We start from the raw sequence: 25,920 nt of genomic DNA on the forward strand, positions 1-25,920 counted from the left end.
TCCCATGGTGGGAGCATCTATGACAAGAGGGCAAAGCCTCAAGATGGAGCGGTGTCCATTCAAAACAAAGATGCGGAGAAATTTCTTTAGCCAGAGGGTGGTGAGTTTGTGGAATTTGTTGCCATGTGCAATTACGAAGGCCAGGTTGTTGGGTGTATTTAAGACAGAGATTGATAGGTTTTTGATTGGACATGGCATCAAAGGTTATGGGGAGAAGCCCAGGAAATGGGGTTGAGAAGGAGAGGGTAAAAAAGGATCAGCCATGATTAAATGGTGGAGCAGACTCAATGGGTCAAATGGCCTAATTCTGCTCCTATGTCTTTTGGCATTAATAGCCTTTGTAGAAGACGTTACCCCAGAGGTTCACATACTTTTTTAAACCTAGACGTGATTGTTTACATGACGTACTCAATATTGATGAGAAGTACAATTGCATGTTTGTTATCAGTCGCGGTAAATTGTGTTTGTCTATTATTGTGACTTAGATGAAGATCAGGCCACCTTTTATGAGCAATTAATGCAGAAAGTCAGTTAATTACAAAGGGTTCACAAACTTTTTCTTGCTACTGTATACTTCAATAATAAATGTATTTTGAACTTCTCCCATGCCAGTCTTTGTTTCCTTTAAAAATGGTTTAAATAGTTTTCAATTCATATTCGGGCTTGGACAGATCCTACATCATTTGCAGCTGGTGATTTTATAGAAGATGACACCATTTGAAAAATACACAGCACATTAACATCAGTCAGGATAGTATCAGCTTTTACTTTCAGATCAGTCATTTTTTTTTACAACTTAGACAAAACCTTTTCCAGTCCCACCAGTACCACAAAGTTGCTCTCGTTCACAGACCTGAACTTCCATTGAGTTTTGCCAGTACCATTTTCTAGTGGCTTTCTGGATGGCAGTTCTTCATCTCTAAACCTAAAACTCTAAGTCTTGGTTGGCTATTGATTGTGAATCTAATTGTTTTCTATGACTGGGAACAGACACTCAGATCCTGAAAACAAAACAAGCTCAATTTGTTGTATTGTGATTCTGACAAGATGCAGTGTTTCACACCTTCTCTGTTCTTTCAGTTTATCAACTACATGTTGCTTTATCCCACCTTAAATCAGGAGGTTCTTTAGCCACATCTGGTAGAAAAGGAGAGCATGCACCTGTCAGCTTTGATATTGCTTTTAGGTTGTCCAATGTTCTTCATAAATAATAAAGTAATTTTTTTGAAATCCAGCCACTGTTGAAGACAACAGGAGGTAACCAACTGCCTTAACATCAGTGGGTTAACAACTCCTCCATTTGTGATGTTGGCTAAGTATTAACTACTGCTCAGTATTCAGCTGCTCCCTCTTACTTTTCAAAATAGAGTAGTGCAGCATAGAAAAAGCCCTTCAATGCACTACATCACTGCCCATCTTTTTGCCCAGCTCACCAATCTACACATGGGATCTTTTGCACTTACCTGAGACAGCAAATAGTGACACTGATTGATATCTGATCTACAACACATACATTCAGCAGTACAGCACTCCTGGACGTGCTCAAGTGTTACCTTCGATCAGTAATTCCAAATGGGAGTGGTTGTGTGTCCTCAGGGAATGTTAGAGGAAATAGAGGCTATCAGGGGGCATTCAAGATTCTTGGGGGCTGTGGTAAGTGGCACCCAACCTGAGGCATGAGACCTGACCGACTGTTAGTAGAGCAGGCACTTCCAAAACAAAAGGATGGAGCACTGGAACACAGGAAGAAGCATAGCTTTGCAGGTGGTGAGCATTCGTCACAACACAGCTGAAACTCAGCAATCATATCCGACCTTACCAACCAAACAGACATTATCAGGGTTGCTTAAAATAGTACCTAGGGTGCCCAACAGTTCTCCTTGATTCGTGGCACAGAACAAGCTCATGCAACTTAACAGTTGGTAAGTTGAGTACACCCACTCAACTTACTCTACTGATCTATGGAAAACAGGTCACGCAACAATACAGCGTTGGGCAGAACCAAACGGTGAACCAGGGCCAGTGAACCTGCCAATGCCAAGGATTCCTCATGATGTGTTCAAAGTGACCACGGCTTCAAATGTGTGCTCAAGAACCATCTTTGGGGATTATGAGACCTTATGTGATTGGTCAATTGCGCTAACCGCAATAGTATAAAGGTAGCTTGCCGAACACCATCTCTAACCCAACTAACATTCAGATTTCAATCTGAGTCCTTATCAACGTAATTTTCGCTGTTGTGACAGTCTTCATCTTTGCTTCATCATTCCTTTGGGTGCTGCAACCATCATTCCATCCTACTTATGGTATTACTCAGTTCCGAAAGATGAAAGAAGCATTTGAAAAGCACTGCACACTCAAGTCATTCAACAAGAAAGCTAAAAATTACCTTGACAGTGGTCTCATTGCTTCTTATAACATTTCCAAAATGATAGCAAAGTGTGGAAAATCTCATACAATTGATGAACAATGAATAATGCCTGCTGTATCACAAGTGCTCACCACTGTTCTCAAAATGTATATGAGTATTTTAAAATCAATTGCTCTGAGTAATAATTCTGTAGCTCATCATATTGATGAAATGAGTGAAGACATTGAGTATCAACTATGCACAGAGCTACAAAAAACAGAATTTGGGATACAACTGGATGAGTTAAGTGTGCGAGACAACGGGGCATTGCTAATGGCATATATGTGGTGTATCAAAAATGGAAACGATTGTGAAGAGGTTCTCTTTTGTAAAGAGTTCAAAACAAATATCAACGGAGAATCAATTGATGATGAGCTCAAAATGTATACTGACGTTTAAAAGTATTCTAATTAGGAACATAATTTCTTATGCAGCAGATACAGCACCATATATGGCAACTAGTTTAGTGGCATTTGAGAAAAAAGAAATTCCAAGCCTGCTTGCTTTCCATTGTGTAATTCATCATCAACATCTTGCAGCCAAAAATTTCACCAGCGACTTTTCTTAAGCATGACTCTTGTAATAACTGTTATCAACAAAATTAAAATTTATCCATTAAATAGAATATTTCACTAGTCATGCCAAGATAACAATGAAGAGTTTGAATGCCTGCTTCGTCAAAATGAAGTGCATTGCTGTCAAAAGGCTGCTGCTGAAAACATTTATTTGATCTTTTTGACACTGTGATTGAATTTTTTGCTCGAAGTCAACAAGCTTAGGAAACAAGATTAAACTTCTATGTGGAGATGTGGCATACCTAGCCAATCTGTAAGACAAAAAAAAAATTCTAAATAGGAAATTGCAGGCTGAGAGTTTCAATTTAATCCAGGCAAAAAGCTCAGTGTTCACTTTTATTGGAAAATTGGAAATAGAGGTTTCCCCCACTATCCAAATGTACAGCGTTCCTATGAAACCGTTCGTAAGTGAAGAAGTAATTACCATTAATTTATATGGGAAAATTTTTTCAGTGCTCCCAGACCCAAAAAATAGTCTACCAAATCATACAACCTAAAATAACACTAACATATAGTAAAAGCAGGAATGATATAATAAATACACAGCCTATATAAAGTCAAAATAATGTATGTACAGCGTAGTTTCACTTAACAGAATCGGGAATTTTGAGCCAAAATCGATTTGTCAAAAAAAATTGGCACATACACGTATGTGCATGTTATGCATTCATACACACATGCACGTCACGCATGCACACGTACACGCATTCGCACATCACACATGCGCACACACCTGCCCACGCAAGACTTCATGGTCATGGTAGTCTTTCTCGGGGTAAGCACAAGTTTAAAGTGAGCGTCTTTTTTCATAAAAGCGAAAATCCTCTTTCGGTTAACGAAAACAGGTACTAATGTAGGTCTTCCGTAAAAGCGAAATGTCGTAAAGAGAACGTTCGGAAAGCGGGGGACATCTGTACATAAGGGAAACTTTGGGAGAAGAATGTTCTCACAGTTGCCCTGCATGGAAAGTATGGCACACTCTTTCACAGTCAGTGATTTGCAAGTGTACTGTTTACACCTGCATTCACTGAAGAACGATTTTCAGAATCGATTCTAGGAGTTGAACAATCTGCAAATTCTAGACTGGGTAATTAACCAATTTCTTTGCAAGGTGGGAGAACAGGAAGATATTATCGAAATTCAGAACGATAAATAAGCAAAAATGCTTTTCAGAAATGTTGGCTTTTGTAGTTTATGATTACACTGTCATACGAAGTTTCCTGGTCTTTAGAAAAGAGCCAAACTACTCTTCACTGCACTTCCATCCTCCTACCTTGTTGAAAGTGGCTTCAGTGCAGTGAACCACGTATTCACAAAAAACAGAAACCACTCAGACGTTGTTACACGTGGGGATTTAAGGTTTTTGCTGTCACAACTTGAATCAGATATTTCAACTCTTGCTAAAAACCATTAAGTCAAGGATCACATTTATATTGAAGCTGCTGTACCTTGCAGAGGTACTGTGTATGCTAGGTTTAAAAACAAAATAAAAATTTTAAACAGAATTGCTTTTCTCATGTTAGCATAGGGTAGACATTTTTATACTATGGGGGGGAGGGGGGAACCTAAGAGGGGCATTAGCAAGTATGAAGGTGCTTCAGGGAGATGTTGGGTTAAAAAAGGTTGGGAAACTGTCCTAGATTTTATTTGCCAAGTTTCTGGAGTTGGAATTAAACCAATGACATAACAAACTTGTAATGGGCATTTCAGAATACCCAATTGTTTGAGCAGTTCCTGCATTTGTTTCCACATGCATATTAATGTTCTGATGTTGAAACACTGCTCTTTTAATAAGATATTTTTTCCATTGGGTACAATATATTTGTATTAACTGTGCACCGAATGAGATAGATACTTTTTAAAAATTCTTTTGAGGACAAATCTTAAAAGCTGTATGAAATGCGTGAAAAATAATCCACTGCATGTCTATGCATTCTTAAATTTCATTTCGATTCGTGAATTCATCTCAATAAAACAGGATGTTGAAAACTCAATACAGATGGAATTTAGTGTCCTGTGCAAGTCAGAATAGTATTAAACCCATTCACAATGGGCTGGCATCCACAATGCCAGAGCTAATCCTTCATCCTGTGGGATCAGTATATAAATATAGCTAGAAAACAGATGCAAGATTAAAAACAAGAGCCTTATGGCAGCAAACATAAGGTTACAAGCTGCGGAATTCCCCAACAGCAAGTGACTGAAGCAGACACTTAAATCAACATTTAAGAATGAGATATGAGAGGGAGTTAAAGGATTAAAATGGGAAAAAGCAAACAGATGGAATTAAGTAGTAATGAGCACATACAGAATAACCTGAGTTCTGGCTGCAGTTTTACACAATTCAATTAATCTATCATGTAACAGACGAGTGTCTTTACTGTGACCTTAAAAAAAAGTGCAAACTAAATTCACAGTGTGAACCAACAGCTAATTGCAAATAAATTCAGAATGTAACCCCGCACCCTCCCATGAAGGATAGGGGAAAAAGATCTAGCAGTAATTCATACTTTTAAAGCAGTTGTCTAAACATCAACCACTGATCATTAGAAGTTACTCAACTACAAATCCTTACAGGACCTACGACAAAATCATTTCACTCTAGAGTTGCCATAGGTAACCCTTTAAATTTTTCAACCATTTGTGAAAACAAGATACAGTATGTTTCAGCAAATAATCACTGCTATGAGCTTAATGCTGACACACATAACTAAAGTTCTAAACTGTTCATGGTAAAATTCTTTGTGCACCACAGTCCACTGGTCTCCAGAAAAGAGTCATAGAAAGAAATACAATGTTCAAATACATATTAAAAACTAAAGAGGAGGCCACATCACAATAGACAATGTTGGAGAAAGTGCTTGTGAACCTCTGCTTCAGCTGGAAAAGTGGCTTAGGCCCCTGGATGGTGGCCAGGGAGATGGTGTAGGGACAGGTGTTGCAAGTCATGCAGCTGCAGAACAAAGTACAGGGTACAGGGAAGGGTGAGTGGGAAAGAAGGAGTGGACCCAGAGGCGAAGTAGAGAATAGTTCTCATGGGAAGCAGAAGACTGAGGGGTTGGGAGAAGATGTGGCAGATGGCAGGATCCCTTTAGAGCTGGTGGAAGAGGCCAAGGACAATGTGGTAAATTCAGAGGCCAGGTGATGATTATCTCTGTATCTCTGTACCATCTAGGGAGCAGGGATAGGTAAGAGCAGACTTTTGGGAAATGAAGGAAATGTGAGTGAGACTGTGGAAGGAAGAAGCCGTATTTCCTGAAGTTCGGTAGTTCAGAAGTCTTAGAGTGGAATGTCTCATCTTGAAAGTAAATGGGACAAGGCCAGAGAAATTGAAAGAAGGGGATAGCATTCTTACAAGATATGAGGTGTAGCTGAGGCGGCTGTGGGTGTGCTTATAGTAGATATCATGGATAGTCTGTCTTTGAGATGGAGACAGATTGAGAAAAGGAAGAAATAATCCAATTGAATGAGGGTCGTGAGGATGTTGGTGGTAAAAGTGGTAAAATTGGTGAGCTCCTTACAAGTGTAGGCAGCAGCACCAATAGTCATTGGCACAGAGCAGAAAGGGTTAGGAAGGGATGCCGGAGTAGGCTGGAACAAGATAACAAGATTGTTCCACATAGCCAACCAAAAGACAGGTGGAGCTGGGGCCAAATGGGTGCCGAAGGAGACACCTTTCATTTGAAGAAGGTGGTAGGAATTGAAGGACTATTTATTCAGTATAAGACGTTCTGCAATGCAGTTAAGTATAGAAGAAGGTTTATCAATGGGAAATAATATCCATGCAACTTATAAAGTAGCAAACTGCTTTAAAGTCTAAACCTTATTCTCCTTCAATTTATTACACACCATCAATTTCAGTACAAGTAAAATAGTTAGTTCAACTTGAATCAATATTTTAAAATGTTCACATAAACCAACCCAAGATACACAATACCAATGTATTTGTGTGTTCCCATCTGATTATATTGCATTTATTGAATTTAAGCTTTAAATGAGTCAGAATTTAGAATATAATTCTTAATTGTACTCTTAAATGTTAGAATGATAGAGAACAACTTGAACTTCCTGTTTCAATATATCCTCTTGATGTATCATGGCCTCTACTGAATTCAATTAGTGACTTACAGAACTCAGAATTCTCAACTTGAGCACCGAAATTAAATTAACCATCAGTCAAAAACATAATCTAAAAATGCACAAATTAAACATTTCTCAAAAACTATTGTTAAAATTCAGTGAATATTTACTTTTAACTCTTAAAATGATAAGTATTTTTTAAAAGCTTGGATAGAGTAGCAAGTATTGACAGATGTTGCAACAGAGCTTCTTGAATAGTTCAAGTCTACAATTGTTAGGCTATCTCAGAACAAATTTTGTTGGATGGTAAAGTTCTCTTGTAATAAAGTACATAATATCATAAAAATATATATATATATATATATATAAAAAGGTCCGTCCATTGTCATCGTTGAAGACCTCGACACCATTACGAGGTCGAGTTGCTAGCTCGACACTCAACCCGGCACAGATGGGAAGCATGCCCGGGAGTGGCCCGAGTGGATTTGAACTTGAGAACCTTCACTCCGGAGTCCAGCGCTGATGTCACTGCGCCACCAGCCGGCTTGATGGTGTCTATCATGACTAGCGCTTGATTTGGATTTAAGTGAGGGAGAGTTGCACAGCGTCAGCCTTACTCTCTCTTCCCAATTCCCATCTGGATCCAGTGTCAAGACAAGAGTCGAGATGGCTGGAGATGGGACCAGGCGCAGTGGTTGACCAGGACATCTTCTGTGTCTTGTCGTACTCTACACGTTCCACGACTCTTGCAGAGACCACCTTCTCAACCATTGGACCTTCCATTGGTCTTGTCCGCTCAATCCGCCGGAGTCTGTCTTCACATGCTGGGATAGACAGCTCCCTATCTCACCGAGGGTTTGACACCTGGTTTAGCCGGCTTGTCGAAGCCGTTGCCCGGGGTGTGGCCACTGCCGCATGCAAACAGCTACGAGGAGCCACAGGTGAGAGCTGAGTGCCAGGTGGGGACCAAAAGTGGACTAACTGCCTTGAAAAGGACACTACATGTTCCCCCCTCCAAAGATGCTACCCCTCCCTGACACCCCATACACCCCATATACGAGCTGGCCATATCTATATTTGGCTGTGGGTGCAAGTCCCTGGTGCAGGATTATGTGGATTTAGACCTTTGTTAAAACAATCCCTGGAGCTTGAATATGGAGCTAAATAATTTCCTTGTGTTTTTACTGAAATATCAGACTTTTTTACTACCCGAGTTCAAGTTTTGCTCAGCCCAGTTTAAGCCATTTTCTCAATTAGCCAACAAATGACTCCACAATGGTCACACCAACTGTGTGGGATTAGTGGTCTTTTCATGCATTTAATTCAATTTGTTCCTATATTTCTTGAGTTCCATGTATATACCAGCTGAGTCTTCAGCGCAAATTTGAACAATATTTCCCCTAAGGAGAAGTTCATCACCATAAATTTACATAAACTACCACAGGGAAAATACTACTAGGCAATAGGAGTAACAATGTGGTTCAGATCCCCAAACACAGCTAATCTGTCACACAACCATATTACCCAACCATAGTAATGTAACAAAGTCACTATTTTATCACTTAGTGCTCAAACTCAACTTTCCTGAGTAGATTCCAGATTTCCATGTTTTGTAAAGTGCAATCGAACATTATTAACGAATAGCCCAGCTCTAATTTTAAGGTGTGTCCTAATTAGTTTTGGACACCCTAATGACCAAAAATACCTCAAGAACAATATAATTAAGATCTTGAATCCCAGTCACCTTAAACAGTTTAAGATCACTCTCACAAACACAACTTTTATCTACACATTTTTCACCTCAAATGTTAATGCTTTTTGAACAGTATTCTCCAAATGTACAATGCAACCCAAAAGCAAAATATCATTCCTGACTTAAACAAGCTGGAACTGAAATTAGTATTTCAGGTGCACTCTTATCAGAGCCCTAGGCTTTATGACATGAGCACTCCTTTCTATTCTAGTTAATTAGTAAGGTCAAGCAGCAAATGTGGCCTTTGATAAGCAAAGAAAAAGTTACCAGATGCTGGAAATCTGAAATATGAACAGAAATTGCTCAAAATACTCAGGTCAGGCTGCATCTGTGGGGTCAGAAAGAGTTAATATTTCAAGTGAATCACCTTTCATCAGAATATTTCTGGGCAAAGGTATTTCCTAAGTTAACTTTTGTACTTCTCTTGACAGAGTGTTTTTATTCCACGAGCTTCATTATTTATTAACATCATTTTTATTAGCTTAAACAAATTGCAAAATATTTTAAACATACAAATATGTTTTACTACTCTAATATGGTCAAACAAAAAAGTATAAATTGCCAGAACAAATGCAACACATATTAAAAATTATTTAAGGCCAGAATGTATGAAATCTGCATTGTGTCAGTGCACCACATTAAACAGTAATGTTAGGTTTAAAGGAGTGAGATGACCTAGGCAGAACAAGCAAGATGCTGAGAAGGTGTAAATGAAATGAGGTACTTGATTACTTCCTTTTATATCATCAAGATGTTTTTTATATTGTTGCCATTATTTGTATTCAAATCATTTTGAGCAGGTGGGAAACCATTTATTTTAACATTTATTCCTAGTCTAAATATTTAAGGTACCTCAATTTTAGGAAATAAAAGTACAAAATTAAATAACAAAACTTGATTAAAATTTTTAACTTTCTCAACACATCAATCTGCTCTCTAGGGTACCTCAGAAGAAATTTTTCCACAAAGTTTTAGTATCTCCTTCCACAAAACAAGGGTGTTAATGATTGCCAGTTCCCAATATCCTATTTGTATTTCTCCCTGATCTCTTCATTTGTCTGGGCTTTTTTTTGCCTTTCTCGTTCTGTTTTCCTACTCTTTCAACTTGACGCAGTTTGCCTTTTGAAAAGTCTTTCCGGAGGGTGAATATGATTTCATTATCTGTATCACTGAGGACGCTTTAAAAATATCTGGCACTGTTCAGAACAGTACGTGTGCAGGCATGTATTGCACCTCCTCTGTTTACTATATCACTCAGTTTTGCAGCAATTCCATTTTTTCCTTTTGAGATAGCATTGCAGCAAAACTTGCAAAATCGTACTCAATTCCTTTGACAGCAACCAATCTTTGCAACTACCCTTTTGTCTCAAGAATCTCATTCTCTATGCTCCCTTGCTTCAAGTTTCATTTCTGGTTGTCATGACCAGCCACTGGAAGTGCAGGTTTCTTAAAAATTCTGTCACAATCTTTAAAAAGTTGTGATGAACATCCTGACATTTCAACAGCCATTCACTAAACAAAAATAGTTAGTTTCTACAATAATTTTGGCAACATCATTACACTCTATTTGCTGTGCAAGAGACAGTCTTAAAAGAGGACCAAATTGGGACATGTACTTCCTGATCGGTAGTTCAAAAAAAATCCATTGGACACACTTTGAATCCCACCATCCAGGCCATGCTTTCTTCTCACTGCTGCCATTGGGAAGGAGATGCACACACCACCAGGTTCAGGAATAGTTGTTACCCTTCAATCATCAGGCTCCTGAACCAATGTGGATAACTTCATCTCACCTCATCTGTGAACTGATTCCACAACCTATAGACTCACTTTCAATGACTCTACAACTCATTTATTTATTTATTTATTTTTGTTTGCAGTTTGTCTTGAAGCTGACAGCGATGCAGGTGGATGCTTCCCTGGTATCATGGATTCTTGATCACCTGACTGGCAGACTACAGTATGTGTGCTTGCAACACTGTGTGTCCGACAAAGTGATCAGCAGCACTGGGGCTCCACAGGGGACTGTCATGTCTCCCTTTCTCTTCAACATTTACACTTCGGACTTCAACTACTGCACAGAGTCTTGTCTTCTTCAGAAGTTTTTGGATGACTCTGCCATTGTTGGATGCATCAGCAAGGGAGATGAGGCTGAGTACAGGGCTACAGTAGGAAACTTTGTCACATGGTGTGAGTAGAATTATCTGCAGCTTAATGTGAAAAAGACTAAGGAGCTGGTGGTAGACCTGAGGAGAGCTAAGGTACCGGTGACCCCTGTTATCCAGGGGGTCAGGGTGGGCATGGTGGAGGATTACAAGTACCTGGGGATACGAATTGACAATAAACTGGACTGGTCAAAGAACACCGAGGCTGTCTATAAGAAGGGTAAGAGCCGTCTCTATTTCCTGAGGAGACGGAGGTCCTTTAACATCTGCCGGACGATGCTGAGGATGTCCTACGAGTCTGTGGTGGCCAGTGCGATCATGTTTGCTGTTGTGTGCTGGGGCAGCAGGCTCAGGGTAGGAGACATCAACAGAATCAACAAACTCATTCGTAACGCCAGTGATGTTGTGGGGATGGAACTGGACTCTCTGATGCTGGTGTCTGAAAAGAAGATGCTGTCCAAGTTGCATGCCATCTTGGACAATGTCTCCCATCCACTACATAATGTACCGGGTGGGCACAGGAGTACATTCAGCCAGAGACTCATTCCACTGAGATGCAACACAGAGCGTCATAGGAAGTCACTCCTGCCTGTGGTCATCAAACTTTACAACTCCTCCCTTGGAGGGTCAGACACCCTGAGCCAATAGGCTGGTCCTGGACTTATTTCATAATTTACTGGCGTAATTTACATATTACTATTTAACTATTTATGGTTTCATTACTATTTATTATTTATGGTGCAACTGTAACGAAAACCAATTTCCCCCGGGATCAATGAAGTATGACTATGACTACGTCTTCCTTTGTACATTGGTGGTTTGTCAGTCTTTGTGTGTAGTTTTTCATTGATTCTACAGTATTTTTCTATTCTACTGTGAATGCCTGCAAGGAAAAGAATCTCAAGGTAGGAGATGGTGACATTTATGTACTGTGATCATAAATTTACTTTGAACTTTTGCGCTGGTCCAGTGGAACATGCACATGTGTTCCACTGAAGCTCCATCTAAACTTGGACCTGATAGACAGCAGTGGCTGTCTACACCCTCTGCAGCTGCTCCCATTTACCATCTTGGTCGTAGTCTCAATCCTCCATAAAGTTCTTGAATACCAAACGCACACTCCTTTTTATGAACCACATGGAGAAAGGCGATCACAAGCAAACCAACCTCTGAGTCCTTTCTCAGACCAGCACTGCCAGCAGTGAAACCCTTGTTACACTCAGCTACATTAAGCAAGCTACATTGTTCATATACCCAACATCAGAACCTCAAACAAACATATTATCCTGAGGTCTATCAGGGAAAGAGACTGCCAGTTGGACAGAACAGATTCAAAAATGTGCTCAGCATCTTTGTGAAGAATCGTTGGCCCATAACTGATCAAAGTGAAGGAGGAGTATGCAGGACAGTATTGAGACCAGTTACTGAGAGCACATAGAGGCCCAAATGAACAGGGAAGCAGACAATCTGAAAAACTAACCACCTGCACACACTGCAACCACCTGTTTATTCTGCAGTTCCCACACTGGCTTCAATAGCAATCCCAGGACACACAAAGTGATAGCTGTGCTCATTTCCAAGGCAATGCATGCCTGCCAAATTAGAATTGCGAAAAGGACAAGTGGGAAGGGAAATCAGGAAATTGGTATCAATGTTGTGACAGAGAGCACTTGATAAACACACTCCATACACGAGCATTTACACACACACACACACACACATTGTCTTGTCATTCTGCTGCTGTTGCGCTGAGTGTGCACACTTCAATGTCTCCCCCCACCCCCGCATACATTCTGATAATGGATTCGCTTTGTGGTGCTTTCCTGCCATACATAGTGGAATATTCCATTTCTTTAGTAATGAGATGTGTATATGTTGTTTGCATACTGTATTTAAGGTGGATACTTCTGTTTATTTTGTAATACGATTGTAACTACATTGTGGGGTGTAACATATTCTAATTCATGTATATTCTTAAATTAACTTTGTGGGTAATTAAAGTTGACGTGCTGGTGCCTAAAAAAAGGGGGCGGGTTGGTTCACTCTCAGTTGGAGGGCGAGAGAAATCTAGATTGTTAGGAGTTAACAATGGACATAGTATGTAGCTATAATTGTGTTTTCTGGTAGATATCCTTTTTGTAAATATTGCAGTTTTCTTTTCACTATTTTAGCTAATGATTTAAAATTTGATTTTTGACGCACCTAATAAAAACCCTTGCACCTATATGCTAAATGACTCCAGCCATCTCTTCTTCAATCAAAATCCACATATCATAACAAAGATCCAAATAAAAATGTGTATAGTATGGGGTTATAGTGATTTGTTGCAGTCACAAATTAGTCTTGAGTTAAAGTTAAATCTTTCACAGAAAATCTACTTTGAATTGGCAATTCCTGGTCAGTAAATCTATATTGAGAAGATATTTGAAAATTAGAACTTCTATACTCAGGTCTTTGCAAAGTATGTATTGTAAAAAGTTGAACTCCCATTGCAGGTCTCTGGCTAGACACGGTTAGTCACATTTTATCAGCTGCAAAGTTATTATCCTACACTGGTCTCTCACCTCTAACAGATTCATTACATTAACAGGTTGCTTCTATTTCATGTATTTTTTATTTTTCCCATAATGTTTCTTGTTTAAGAAACATAGAAACACAGAAAATCTACAACACATTACAGGCCCTTCAGCCCACAATGTTGTGTCCACCATGTAACCTACTCTAGAATTTCTCTACCACATCACCCTCTATTTTTCTAAGCATATATCTATCTAAGAGTCTTTTAAAAGACCCTATTGTATCCGCTTCTACCACCTTGGCTGGCAGTGCATTCCACGCACCCACCACTCTGTGTGAAAAACTTACCTCTGACATCTCCCTCGTACCTACTTCCAAGCACCTTAAAACTATGCCAACTTGTGTTAACCATTTCAGCCCTGGGAAAAAGCCTCTGGCTATCCACACGAACAATGCCATGCATTATCTTATACACCTCTATCAGGTCACCTCTCATCCTCCGTCACTCCAAGGAGAAAAGGCCAAGTTCACTCAACCTATTCTCATAAGGCATGCTCTCCAATCCAGGCCACGTCCTTGTAAATCTCCTCTGCACTCTGTCTATAGCATCCACATCCTTCCTGTAATGAGGTGACCAAACTGAACACAATACTCCAAGTGGGGTCTAACTAAGGCCTTATATAGCTGTAACATTACCTCATGGCTCTTGAACTCAATCCCATGGTTGATGAAGGTTAACACACCATACACCTTCCTAACAACACCATCAGCCTGTACAGCAGCTTTAAATGTCTTGTAAACATGGACCCCAAGATCTCGCTGATCCTCCACAATGCCAAGAGTCTTACCAGTTACATTCTGTCTTCAAATTTGACCTACCAAAATGAACCACTTCATACCTATCTAGGTTGAACTCCATCTGCTACTCCTCAGCCCAGTTCTGCATCCTATCAATGACCCACTATAACCTCTGACAACTTTCCAAACTATCTACAACACCCCCAACTTTTGTGTCATCAGCAAACCTACTAATCCACCCTTCTACTTCCTCATCGAGGTCATTTATAAAAATCAGAAAGAGGAGGGGTCCTAGAACAGATCCCTGCAGAACACCACTGGTCACCACCCTCCATGCAGAACACAAACCATCCACAACCACCCTTTGCCTTCTGTGGGCAAGCCAATCCTGGATCCACAAAGCAAGGTTTCCTGGATTTCATGCCTCATTACTTTCTGAATGAGCCTCGCATGGGGAACCTTATCAATTGCCTTACTGAAATCCACCACTCTACTTTCATCAATGTGTTTTGTTACATCCTCAGAGAATTCAATCAGGTTCATAAGGCATGACCCACCCTTAACAAAGCCATGCTGACTATCCCTAATCAGATTGTGTCTCTCCAAATGCTCATAAATCCTGCCCCTCAGACGACTTCTCCAACAATTTGCCCACCACTGAAGGGAGACTCACGGGTCTACAATTTCCTGGGTTACGTCTACACCTTTTCTTGAACAAGGGAACAACGTTTGCAATCTTCCAATCCTCTGCTACTTCTCCTGTCCCTATTGATGGATACACAGATTATTGCCAGAGGCTCAGCAATCTCCTCCCTTGCTTCCCACAGTAGCCTGGGGTATATCTCATCCAGTCCCAGCGACTTATAGAACATAGAATAGTACAGCACAGTACAGGCCCTTCGGCCCACAATGTTGTGCCGACCCTCAAACCCTGCCTCCCATATAAGCCCCCACCTTAGATTCCTCCATATACCTGTCTAGTAGTCTCTTAAACTTCACTAGTGTAGCTGCCTCCACCACTGACTCAGGCAGTGCATTCCACGCACCAACCACTCTCTGAGTAAAAAACCTTCCTCTGATATCCCCCTTGAACTTCCCACCCCTTACCTTAAAGCCACGTCCTCTTGTATTGAGCAGTGGTGCCCTGGGGAAGAGGCGCTGGCTATCCACTCTATCTATTCCTCTTATTATCTTGTACACCTCTATCATGTCTCCTCTCATCCTCCTTCTCTCCAAAGAGTAAAGCCCTAGCTCCCTTAATCTCTGATCATAATGCATACTTTCTAAACCAGGCAGCATCCTGATAAATCTCCTCTGTACCCTTTCTAATGCTTCCACATCCTTCCTATAGTGAGGTGGCCAGAACTGGACACAATACTCCAGGTGTGGCCTAACCAGAGTTTTATAGAGCTGCATCATTACATCGCGACTCTTAAACTCGATCCCTCGACTTATGAAAGCTAACACCACATAAGCTTTCTTAACTACCCTATCCACCTGTGAGGCAACTTTCAGGGATCTGTGGACATGTACCCCCAGATCCCTCTGCTCCTCCACACTACCAAGTATCCTGCCATTTAGTTTGTACTCTGCCTTGGAGTTTGTCCTTCCAAAGTGTACCACCTCACACTTCTCCGGGTTGAACTCCATCTGCCACTTCTCAGCCCACTCCTGCATCCTATCAATGTCTCTCTGCAATCTTTGACAATCCTCTACACTATCTACAACACCACCAACCTTTGTGTCGTCTGCAAACTTGCCAACCCACTCTTCTACCCCCACATCCAGGTCGTTAATAAAAATCACGAAAAGTAGGGGTCCCAGAACAGATCCTTGTGGGACACCACTAGTCAGAATCCTCCAATCTGAATGTACTCCCTCCACCACCACCACCCTCTGCCTTCTGCAGGCAAGCCAATTCTGAATCCACCTGGCCAAACTTCCCTGGATCCCATGCCTTTAACTTTTTGAATAAGCCTACCGTGTGGAACCTTGTCAAATGCCTTACTAAAATCCATATAGATCACATCCACTGCACTACCCTCATCTATATGCCTGGTCACCTCCTCAAAGAACTCTATCAGGCTTGTTAGACACAATCTGCCCTTCACAAAGCCATGCTGACTGTCCCTGATCAGACCTTGATTCTCTAAATGCCTATAGATCCTATCTCTAAGAATCTTTTCCAACAGCTTTCCCACCACAGCCGCAAGGCTCACTGGTCTATAATTACCCGGAGTATCCCTACTACCTTTTTTGAACAAGGGAACAACATTCGCCTCCCTCCAATCCTACGGTACCATTCCTGTGGACAACAAGGACATAAAGATCCTAGCCAGAGGCTCAGCAATCTCTTCTCTCGTTTCGTGGAGCAGCCTGGGGAATATTCCGTCAGGCCCCGGGGACTTATCTGTCCTAATGTATTTTAACAACTCCAACACCTCCTCTCCCTTAATATCAACATGCTCCAGAACATCAACCTCACTCATATTGTCCTCACCATCATCAAGTTCCCTCTCATTGGTGAATACCGAAGAGAAGTATTCACTGAGGACCTCGCTCACTTCCACAGCCTCCAGGCACATCTTCCCACCTTTATCTCTAATTGGTCCTACCTTCACTCCTGTCATCCTTTTTTTCTTCACATAATTGAAGAATGCCTTGGGGTTTTCCTTTACCCTACTCGCCAAGGCCTTCTCATGCCCCCTTCTTGCTCTTCTCAGCCCCTTCTTAAGCTCCTTTCTTGCTTCCCTATGTTCCTCAATAGACCCATCTGATCCTTGCTTCCTAAACCTCATGTATGCTGCCTTCTTCCTCCTGACTAGGTTTTCCACCTCACTTGTCACCCATGGTTCCGTCACCCTACCATTCTTTATCTTCCTCACTGGGACAAATTTATCCCTTACATACCGCAAGAGATCCCTAAACATCGACCACATGTCCATAGTACATTTCCCTGCAAAAACATCATCCCAATTCACACCCGCAAGTTCTAGCCTTATAACCTCATAAGTTGCCTTTCCCCAATTAAAAATTTTCCTGTCCTCTTTGATTCTATCCTTTTCCATGATAATTATAAAGGCCAGGGAGCGGTGGTCACTGTCCCCCAGATGCTCACCCACTGAGAGATCTGTGACCTGACCCGGTTCATTACCTAGTGCTAGATCTAGTATGGCATTAATACCTTTCAAATCCTCTTTCTTAATGTCCCAAATTTTTTGCTCCTATCCTTCTCCAGTGTTATGGTAAAGGAGATAGGAGTTGTGATCACTACCTCCAAAATGCTCTCCCACCGAGAGATCTGATACCTGACCAGGTCCATTTCCCAATACCAGATCAAGTACAGCCACTCCTCTAGTTGGTTTACCTACATATTGCATCAGCAAACCTTCTTGAACAGACCTAACAAACTCCAAGCCATCTAAACCCCTTGCTCTAAGGAGACACCAGTCAATATTAGGAAAGTTAAAACCATCCAACACAACAACCCTATTATTATTGCACCATTCCAGAATCTGCCTCCCTATCTGCTCCTCAATGTCTCTATTATGTTTAGGGGGTCTATATAAAAAAAAAACACCCAGTAGAGTTATTGCCCCCTTCCTGTTTCTGACTTCCACCCACAACGTCTACAACTCAGTAGACAATCCCTCCATGACTTCCTTCTTTTCTACAGCCCTGATACTATCACGGATTAGCAGTGCCACTCCCCCACCTCTTTTGCCTCTCTCCTTGTCCTTTTTGAAACATCTAATGCCTGGCACACTCAGCTGCCATTCCTGCCGCCGAGTCATCCAAGTCTCTGTAATGGCCACAACATCATAGTTCCACATATTGATCCATGCTCCAAGTTCATCCGCCTTGCTCATGATACTCTTTGCATTACAATAGACACATCTCAAACCATCTGGCTGAGTGCTTCTCTGCTCTATCATCTGCCTATCCTTCCTCATAAACTCCCTACAAGCTGTCACTACTTGTGCGCCAACCACCCCATCCTCTGCCTCTTCACTTCGGTTCACAACCCCCCAGCAAATCTAGTTTAAACCCTCCCCAATAGCATTAGCAAACCTCCCTCCCAGGGCATTGGTACCCCCTCCAGTTCAGGTGCAACTTGTCCCACTTGTATAGGTCACCCCTTCCCCAGAAAAGAACATGAAATTCTGCCCCTTGCACCATCTCCACAGCCACTCATTCATCTGTGCTATCTTCCTGTTCTGACCTTCACTAGCTCATGGCACTGGGAGTAATCCAAAGATAACCACCTTGGAGGTCCTGCTCCAGCCTCCTTCCTAACTCCCTAAACCTACTACACAGGATCTCTACCCCTCTCTTCCTTTGTCATTGGTATCAACATGTACCACGACCTCAGGTCATGATTTAAATTATTTTCCAAAACAGGAGATCCAAGCCTTAATATTTTTGAAGGATATTGCCTTCCAAGCTTCCAATTATAAAATGCTTTGCATTTGTATACATAAATAGCAAACACTGCTATGGGCCAAATGCCAAACTTCTAAGGGAAAGATTCTATCCTAAAATAGTAAACGCAATATATTCTGCAGATGCTGGAAATCTATACATACAAACAAACAAACAAAGAATACTGGAGGAATTCAGCACATCACGTGGTATATATGAAGAGAAATTAACAGTCCTTTCCTCTCCGTACATGCTGCCCGATCTGCAGAGTTTCCCCAACATCTTGTGTTTCTCGCCTAAAAATCGGGTGGCGGGGTGGAATTACATCTCTACTGAAGAAGATGCAAGACACTCCTTTCCTCCGCTATCCTGCAGGCCACCCTTGAGCAAGGTGTTTCAACCGCTTAGCATCCCCCCCCCACCCTGATCATGGTCAGATGAAGCCATGGGAGCAGGTGATGGATGGTCGTACGAGCAGCTGGTGCATATCAAGTCCTGGATATGCGACCACTGACGCCAAGGAAACAATCTCTGAAGAGTATTGCTAATGGCTGGGATCTCCAGTTTTGTAAAGTCACTGCCCAGAAGGCATTGCAGGCCACTTCTGCTGAAAAATTTACCAAGAACAATCATGGTCATGGAAAGACCATGATCGCCCATGTCATATGATATGGCACATAATGATCAAACGATCCTAAAATAGCTCCAAGTATTACTAATCAAATAAAAGAATTAAGTAGAGTTAATAGTGGACCCCAAAATGGCACTGAAGTACAGAAGGACCTTGGGGTCTGGGTCCATAGTTCACTGAAAGTGACTACATAAGTGGATAAGGTGATAAAGAAGGTGTTATATATCTTCATTGGTGGTGGTGTTCAGTGTTAGAGTAAGGAAGACATCTGCAGCTATATAAAACTTTAGTCAGACTACACTTGGGAGTATTGAGTGCAGTTCTGGCTAGCCCATTATAGGAAAGCTGTTGAGACTGTGGAGTAGGTGTAGAAGAGCTTTTCCAAGAGGCTGCCTGGATTAGAGGGTATGAGCTACAAGAAAAATTTGGACTAACTTGGGTTATTCTTCCTGAAACAGAGGGTACGGGAAGACCAAATAGACGTTTCTAAAATTATACGAGGAGTGGAGAGGGTAGACAGTGAGAATCTTCCTCCAGGGTAGAAATGTCAAACAGAGGATAAGCTTTTAAGGTTACAGGGGTTAAGCTTAATGGCAACCTGAGCAGCAAGTATTGCTTTTAAATACAGAGTGATAGGTATCTACAATAGGTTACAGCAGTAGTGGAATCAGGCGGTTTGGTGGAGTTTAAGGGGCTTTTAGATTCACATATGAATATGAAGGGGATAGAGGGATATGAATGATGCAGAGGAGGAGGGTATTTAGTATAAACTGTCATCAAGATGGCACATCATGAGCCAAATAGCCTGTCCAGTGCTGTACTGTTCTATATTCTACATCAACATCACTCTTACTATTCCTTATTTAATATTTGTGAGAAATTATACTGCTAAACTTGCTAACCTGTAATCCTATCAAAACTTCAGTAGTGATGAAAACTACTTTTTCCCAATTTGCTTACCAGAACAATCACAGTGTTTGACTATAGGTATCATACAAACTAAATTTTAAAATGGAAACTTATTTAATTTCCATAACCTAACCTAGCTATTTTTCCCACTCTCACACTCACCACACCCAGGCTGATCCAAATACAATCTCACATATGTTCACTTGTGTGCAGAGGTTGCCTCATTAAAGTACAGATTACAGTATAACTCTCATAATTCCCTGTACCTATGGTTCAGCATCTTGTCCACTAAGCCTTACTTCGTCTGCTCCTCCAGGCCATGACCCTACCCCCACCACTAGATTCCCATACTCCCCATGAGATCCTAGGACCCGCTCTTTCACGCTTACGACTCCCCCTGTTGCCCTCCCCCAAGATGTCCGTGAACCTGGTTCCTGCACAATCACAGAATGGTAATTATAATACTGTGACATCATAAAAAAGAAAATATGTTCTGAAATTGATAAGTCTGGAAAATTCACCAGTACAGCAAAGTCCCAAGCATTGCTCCACTGTATAATGCGAAATACTGGCAGTACTAATCATTGGGTGTAGCTCTTAAATACGATTAAAAACAATTAATGCGCAAGCCATGTACTATGTCTAATTCATGTCAAGCAATTTGTAAAATACTTATAATAAAAGAAGCAAATGCAAGGAATTGTTTATCTTCTGAATCACAAGAAATATATACATTTACTGCTTGCTAGACTAGACAACCCGGTGACCCGTTGGGGCACCCTTTGAGAGAAAGGTGGTGCAGTCTGATGTGATTGCTTTGGAAATTAAAGAAGAAAAACTCAGTTCTTTAAAGAAGAAAGACGTGTTGCAAGACAAATATAGCTCCTCCTCGTTTAACGAAGGACACTTTTGATGACAACATTTCTGGTTGATCTGCCACCCTTCAAGAATACTCTAACTTTTTCATTTCTTTTTCCCCGGCTTAAAGCCACATACAGCTGACGATGCTGGAATAGCGGTTTCTCCAAATAAATCAACATACTCCCCACAGTTTGGCCTTGTGCCTTATGTATAGTCATAGCAAAGCATGACTGTGTCAGGAAATGACTCCACTGAAGAGGGACATCTTCCCCTTCTGATAAATTGAGAGTAGTTCTTGGGATCATGACAATGTCATTTTTGAACGCACCAATGCTTATCTTTGCTACGATGAGATTGTTGTGCAGTTCCTTCCACCATCATTTGCGTTCCATTGCAAAGCCATAGTGGATCCAAGTTCCTCATTGAAATGATGGGAGATCCCCTCTTCAATTCCAGTTTATGTGGTGGCAATCCAGAGAGAAGAGACAATTGTATTGTCTGATGTTCTTCCTGAACTTGTTTGCAATAGATTCATCATTGCTGTATAAATTGAGGAGTTCATTAGGTAGAGGCTGCAAATTGCCTATCCTGACCTTTCCCTTCATACAGAAATTTGCGGTTTCTCCAGTGAATAGGAAGGCACGGCAGTGAGGGCATACTCTGGTCATCGTACCAACATCAGCAGAAATGTTATGCCGTGCGAGTTGTGCATTTCACCTTGCTCTTTCTCTGTCGAGGTATTGTGATCGAAAGTGGCCATTGTCATCTTCAGCAACTCTCACAATAATTATTCTTTGCCGCATATTCTTGAGTTGATCTTTCCTTTTCTCCTCTGTCTCTTCCTCTCTCCTCCTTCTCTGTCATTCTGGAGACGCGCAGCCCTTTCATCCTTCGTCTATTCATCTCTTCTACCATTTGTTCTTTCTCTCTGATCCTGGAGTCATGCGACCCTGGCCTGATCCGATTCTTGTCCTCTCCTCCTTCTGTGCCTATTGTTGTCATTTTGGAGACATGCATGCCTCTCCTCCTCTGTCTCTTCTTCTCTCATCCTTTTTGTCCTGACTCTTTGATCCTGGAGTCGTGCGGCCCTGGCCTCATCCAATTCTTGTTCTCTCCCTCTCCTTACCGCTTCCCGACAACGTTTGGCGTCATCTCTTGACCATAATGTCCCCCTTCTCCTTCCACGCGGCATAATTAGGCTGCCCATATTTTTTTACCCTAATGCTTGATAGAAGATACGAAGCAGTAATACCAAAGCCTCCAGGATGCTGATTTTTCTTGATGATGTGGGTGGCGCTCTCCTAAATGGACGTGATAGCCCTGCCCTTTTGCTGAAGTTGGTGTCGCTGCTGTGAGCATCGTGAGGCGCTGCTGAGGCTGGCCGTGCGCTTGCGTCATGGTGTCGCGTACCAGTTTCCATTAAAGTTGGAATTGCCTCGGGTTGTGGAAAGCAGGGCCTGTTGATTTACAAGTGAGCAATTTTATATGAATATATAACCCTGAACCTTGCATGCATTCTGTAAGTTAACGCATTTTAAGTCAACTTAGTCAAAAAAAAGTGCCGCTGTAATGCACCGTTTGGGCTAGTTGGAGGTCACAAACAGACAAACAAACAGAGCATGAGAATTTTAGTAGCATATAGATTTGGCAGTATATGGTATTGGCAACATTCTTATCCAATGCAACAGACTAAATTAAAAATAATAAGCTTATCTCTTGGCTCTTAGCAAAACCCAATAATCCCAGAAATACACTAAGGGCGAAACCACATCGATTCCTCTGAGCAAAACGGGAGACCAAAATAAAAAGTAAAAACTATTTTCCATCTCTCAACTTTAACTGGCATTGCTTGCTTAGCCCCCAGAGCTACACGTACACAATTATTTACACAACTCATGCAAGTGCTGCTCTGCCTGGAATCCAAACACATTTTGCAATTCCTCCATCCTGTCTGAGTCAGTATCTGGAAATCTTTAATATCCGGAGCAAATGCAGCTTATGGACCTTAATCATCTAAGGACAAGATTTAACTGTAAATGAAAACCTGAAAAAAAACGCAGATACTGGCAAACTGAAAATTTCAGAGACACAACAAATCAAACAGCATCTGTAGATCAAAACAGAGTTAACATTTCAAATTGAAGACACTTCATCAGAACATCAAAGAAAAACTTATCAAGGTTAAGTTGCAAAACTGAGGAATGAACAGGACAAAGGGAATACGTATCTCCAATTAGCACATTTGGGTTTTCAACTGTTATATGCTGCTTTCTATCAATATTATAAATAGCATATCAAGGCAATGACCTCACCTGATCAAGATATTCCTCAGGTCCATTTTTCCAGCAATCACACCTGACTAGGACTGAGCATGGAACATTGATATTTTATCAATTTCAGTGTATGCCCTACCTATTTTCCCTCTGCTAGTATAGCACATTCAACCAAAGTTAATTTTACAATGCGGGATTAATTAATCTAGAGAGGATGTTTAGTTTTCAAACACTCAAGATACACTAATGAGGTTGGAGGCTCAGGACAAGCACAGAGAAAAATATTCTCCCTGCATAAAATGTTCTCTCAAATTATTTCTTTCAGTTTCTTCAGGTGTCACTGGCAAGATCACCATTTATTATCCATTCAGAATAGTCTTGGAGGCAGTGGTGATGGGTCATCTACATGAACCACTGCAAGTAATCCCACCATACATTTGGACAGGGAGTTCCAAGATTTAGAGCCAATATTTCCAATTCTGGATGGGAGTGACTTGAAGGAAAATACTGTGCGCTAAGATTTAAATCATTGCTGCCTGAGTACTTTGAACAATAACAAACATTCAGAATTCCCCCTTCCTAAACTTATTCCACAAACTTAAAAAATATTTCCATTAATTCAAAAAGACATGGTCCCTTATTTGTATTAGGATAAAAACTGAAAGTTTATTCACATATTGTAATGCATAAACTGTTTAATAACTAACAATTTCTTGCTAATTTATGCTGATTTTTTTCTCCTTTGTGTTAATTCTTGTTTTCAATGAAAGCATACCTTGCCCATCTTAGAATTAATCCACTTTGACGTTGGCAAAAATACATTTTTATGATCTACTAGTAGCACTTGCAGTGCGGAAGGGCAGGGTGCGTCTGTCATGTTACAAATTTCTATGTAATTATCAACCTGTAGCTCCTTCAAGTAACAATCAACAATGGTCTAATTCAATTCATTCAGGCCACAGCATTCCAATAGCTGAATGTTCTTGTAAGGAATGAGGTAATTTAAAATTAAAACAGATATGCAAAGCATGTTTATTTCAGCAAGACACATTCATTTTAAATGCAAAATTGAATTCAAATGCTTTCATAGAGTTTCCTGATGTCTAAATGAGTAAAATCTTCATTTCAAAATGAGGCGATGTTAAATTCTGACACAGACTAAAATCATTCAACTCTAGAGCTTTCAAAACTAATTTTAAAGAAAATAACCACTTTGTCAGTTTCCAACTGACCTACAATCATATTTTATAATTTTCTCATTCACTGTGTTCATATAATTGGAATGCTCAGAACAAAGATCTGCCATAAAACATTGAAATCAACACAAAGCAAAACCAGGATTATATTAACGTTGCATTACAACTTAAGGAAATGCATATAAAATACAAGACCTGACTAGCAAATCAACGAATCAAACTGGCCAAAGATATAACCCTTCACAATAAAGATTTAACCTCACTGCAAATTCATACGAAGGCTTGTTTACCATAACCTTAAACATTAATGCTCTATTCAAATCACACTTGCCTACTCAAATAGGTATGCACTCAAACAACCAAGGGTGAAGAAGTTCCCAATTTAAATGAAAAACAATTTACAAATTTTATCATAACTTGAGTCTGGTATTTAAAGAGCAAAATTCTGTACAATTAAAGGCTTACCTGAAACTCTTCTGCTTAATCTGTTAATAACTGGTTCTGTGCAAAGGAAAGAAAACAGAGTCAATTTTCAGCTCAACACAAACACACAGAGCAAATAAGTATACTTAGAGTAGTCAATAACCCTGCAATTGACATCATATCATCGAAAAACAAATAAACCTAAACATAACAGTAGGTGTTGCTTTTGTTAAGGCATAGATTAAAGACCATGTCAAATTTTAAGAATTCTGTAGACTCAAGCCAGCTCACTCATTCTGCCTTCAGCTACAAAACAAAGCCATAAAACTGCATTGAATCACCAATTTAAAACAATCGTAGCATCAGTCAACATAATATTCGTACTGAAACATGGTGCACATAACCCAAGTGCACTGATTGGTTCATTTCCAAATTCTATCATTCCAATTTTAGTTGAAGAAAGGCAACACGTGTCAAATGTATTATGCAAAATTAATATACATTACTGGGCCTGCAGAGGGAATTGCTACATAATTATCCTCTATACACACTTCTCTTGACCCTCTTTGGTTGTAAAGGTCACAGGTTTGGGAAGTCCTTTTGGAATAGCCTCAACAGGTTATAGATGGTACACAAAAAGAGAACTAATATTTTGTGTGGCAGTTGGAATGTCAAACAAAAAGATTCTGTTGACCTCCTTCAATTCACTTATCAAGACTGGTGTGGTGTACTCCATAACAACTCAAAATCGTACCATGGAAATCATTCTAACCATCTGGTATGGGGGGGTGTGGTTAATGCACAGGAGAGAGTTGCAGAAACTGCAGAGAGTTGTACAATCAGTCAGCTTCATCGTGAGGTACTAGCTTCCATAGCTTCCAAGACATCTTCAAGAAGCAGTGCCTCT

The 25,920-nt window shown here is 40.7% G+C and overlaps 1 protein-coding gene across 2 annotated transcripts in view; it reads right to left on the reverse strand.

Annotated features, from left to right (window-relative positions):
• prkar2aa (protein kinase, cAMP-dependent, regulatory, type II, alpha A) overlaps positions 1-25,920 on the reverse strand; it is a 355,118-nt gene that overhangs the window by 168,861 nt on the left and 160,337 nt on the right. For both annotated transcript variants that reach the window (XM_072280287.1, XM_072280285.1), the window contains one exon: positions 25,056-25,091. In XM_072280287.1, the coding sequence (XP_072136388.1) occupies positions 25,056-25,091 (36 nt within the window). The remainder of the gene's footprint in view (positions 1-25,055; positions 25,092-25,920) is intronic.

This window comes from Mobula birostris, chromosome 16 (assembly GCF_030028105.1).
Source record: "Mobula birostris isolate sMobBir1 chromosome 16, sMobBir1.hap1, whole genome shotgun sequence".
NCBI lineage: Eukaryota > Metazoa > Chordata > Chondrichthyes > Myliobatiformes > Myliobatidae > Mobula > Mobula birostris.